General features: G+C 41.2%; 1 protein-coding gene across 1 annotated transcript in view; it reads left to right on the top strand.

The window, feature by feature from the left end:
* LOC106528385 (cathepsin L) overlaps window positions 1-1033 on the top strand; it is a gene marked incomplete at its 5' end in the record, with an annotated part of 23126 nt that extends 22093 nt beyond the window's left edge. The window contains 1 exon segment of the mRNA XM_014023534.1: window positions 446-1033. Coding sequence (XP_013878988.1) covers window positions 446-520 — 75 coding nt within the window.
* Window positions 1034-2577: the final 1544 nt, after the last annotated feature.

Here is a 2577-nt window from a genome sequence, read left to right as displayed (position 1 = left end):
CCCTGAAGCCTCTGGTAGACATCACGGTTGGAATTATCAAAGGTTTTTGACACCTGAGAGACACCGTAGCAACTCCTTTGCGTTTGGAAGCGGGGGGTGGGGGTGGGGGGAGGACCAGGGAGGATGATTCAACCACTAGATGTCGCTGAAAACAACAAATCCTACACACTGTGCCTTTAAGTCCCTGTTCAAGCAGTGCGAAAGTTGTGTTTGCGCTGATGTGATGTGATTGCTGTGAAGCACTTTGGTCAACTGAGGTTGTTGTAAATGTGCTATATAAATAAAATTTGACTTGACTTGACGTCAGTAGGTGTGGGACTTGGATTCGGGTAGGGCTACCAGTTTACGTTAATAAATCTTTTAGACAGAATTTCTTGGTGCAACCAGGAGCCAAAATGAATAAAAGTTTGATCATTATGTTACTATCTGCTTTTTCCTCTTACAGGGTTACTACTACTTATTCAGAGGGTCCAATGCGTGTGGGATCAACAAAATGTGCTCTTCTGCTGTAATCAACTAAACGACCATCTCTACGTAACACTGAAACAAACGCACATCTTAATTGTGTTTCCTGTCCTGCCTAACCCACCTCAACAGAACCCAATGCTTCACAGCTCAACGTGATTCACCTGAAGTTTTACTGATGTTTGTTTTACACCTGAGAGCTGGTGTTCTGCCCTCATACCTCATGTCACTTTACCAAGTTGTACCAGCACTAATAAAGCTAGCTTTGATGTGTTAATGAACATTTGCAGCAGTTTTAAACTAGATTTTATGTGCACATTTTATTCCATAAGCAAACAGTATTGGTTGTATCATCTTTGCTAGCAATAACAGGTGTTGTGTTTGATGTCTTACTGGTTTGCTCTCCTGGAATTTTTCTCATCACTCTTTGTGCTTAATATATAGACTTGAAAAATGTTTTTGTTTTATTTTATTTTATTGAATTGAGCTGAACAATGATAGAAAAATGCAATGGAAATGTGACCAAGAGTGAAAACATTGAATAAAAAGCCCAAATATATTTTAATAAGTTTTGTTTCTTCGTTGTTTCTATATGAACTTTTTTATTTTGTATGCATCACAAATTACATTGTTTCTTTTTTAATGTTGTCAAGCAGAGACGTCCACAGATAGACATCAGGTGGTGCTTGAGCACCTGCCCTATTTCCTCCAGACCAGGGGTCTGAAAACTGTGGCTCTTTGGTCCCTCAGCAGTGGCTCTTCGAAAATGTGGCCAAACATAGAAAATTTTTTGTTTGTGTGTGTGTTTTTTATACCCACAACAGAAATCACTTTGTTTGCAAATATGTGATCAATACTAAGTAAAACATGCTAGCCTGTTATGGACTTAAGTGATCCAACTTCTTTCCATGATTTTTCTCTCAAATCCANCTGCTCTAATGCAAGAGTTGGCTGTTCAATTCCCTGCTTTTCTGTCACATGTTGAAGTGTCCCTGGGCAAGTTACTGAACCTCTGAGGTATCCCATCGGTGTGTGAGTGTGATTGCTTCATGCTGGCGGTACACAGACTGGTGRAGAAGAAATACAGTATGAACTGACCATACATGTCCTGAAACAATACTGGTTTGTGGTGATGAAGGACCACACCCACTGCTGATGTGTTTGTTCAGGTTCAGGGGCTTCCTATCTGTTAAAGGTTGGGGTAGCTGATGACCTGCTCTATCCTGTAGTTGTGGAGAGGATCTGCCAGTTATCTATGATTTGTTAAGTGAATGCAGAGCTGTAATGATGTGACAAGGCCTGAAGAGTCAGTGCTTTACCCTTCTTTGAGTCTGAGCTGGAGACAAAAAGCTCAGAAAACATGCAGTCAAAGAAGGTGTGAACATTTTCAACACACTGTTAGGAAGACATGAGTTGAAGCTGCTCCAGATGTTCCTTTAGGGTTTACAAACCTTCTGAACATCAGACAAATGCAGCAGGGAATCCAACTGTGTCTGCCATGCTGCTGAGGGTTAAAGTGCAGGAATCTGTTGTAGAATCTGACACAAGTAAAGAGCAGGATGTTCTGCAAGATGGCATTTTATCCCACCAACATGGCCAGCTTAAGCAGTTAGTGGTCCCTAAAGTGGCTCGTGAAACCTTGCTTCCTTTTCCTAGGCTGGCCACTTTAGGAAGCAGAGGACTGTTGCTTCAAGCAGGGGCGGAGTGGCCATTGGGAGTACCGGGACTTTTCCRGGTGGGCCGGTGCATCACTGGGCCAGCACAGGCAGCYAGGATTTTTTTTAAAAAGTTGTGTAGTTGCGGTCAGTACCAGTAGATGGCYATAATGCACCAGTCCGTTGTTTACCAACAAGCAACAAAGAAAGAAGAAGAAAAGTTTGATGAAGAAGAGGAAGAAGAAAACAAATAWTAAAAATAAGAAGAGCAAAAATGGAGAATAAACATAAGGGAGGAGAACAAAGAGAGAAAAGAGAAATCATCTACAGTAGAAGAGAATTCAGCCAAGTGTCAGAAACTGACATTTATTTTTCTGCTGGTGCATCATCATCATCATCATCATCATCATCATCATCATCATCATCATCATCATCATCATCATCATCATCATCATCA

The sequence above is a fragment of the Austrofundulus limnaeus genome, unplaced genomic scaffold (genome assembly GCF_001266775.1).
Source record: "Austrofundulus limnaeus strain Quisiro unplaced genomic scaffold, Austrofundulus_limnaeus-1.0 Scaffold376, whole genome shotgun sequence".
NCBI classification, from domain to species: Eukaryota; Metazoa; Chordata; class Actinopteri; order Cyprinodontiformes; family Rivulidae; genus Austrofundulus; species Austrofundulus limnaeus.
Note: the sequence above shows the minus strand (reverse complement) of the source record. Positions and strands in the feature narration are given on the sequence as shown.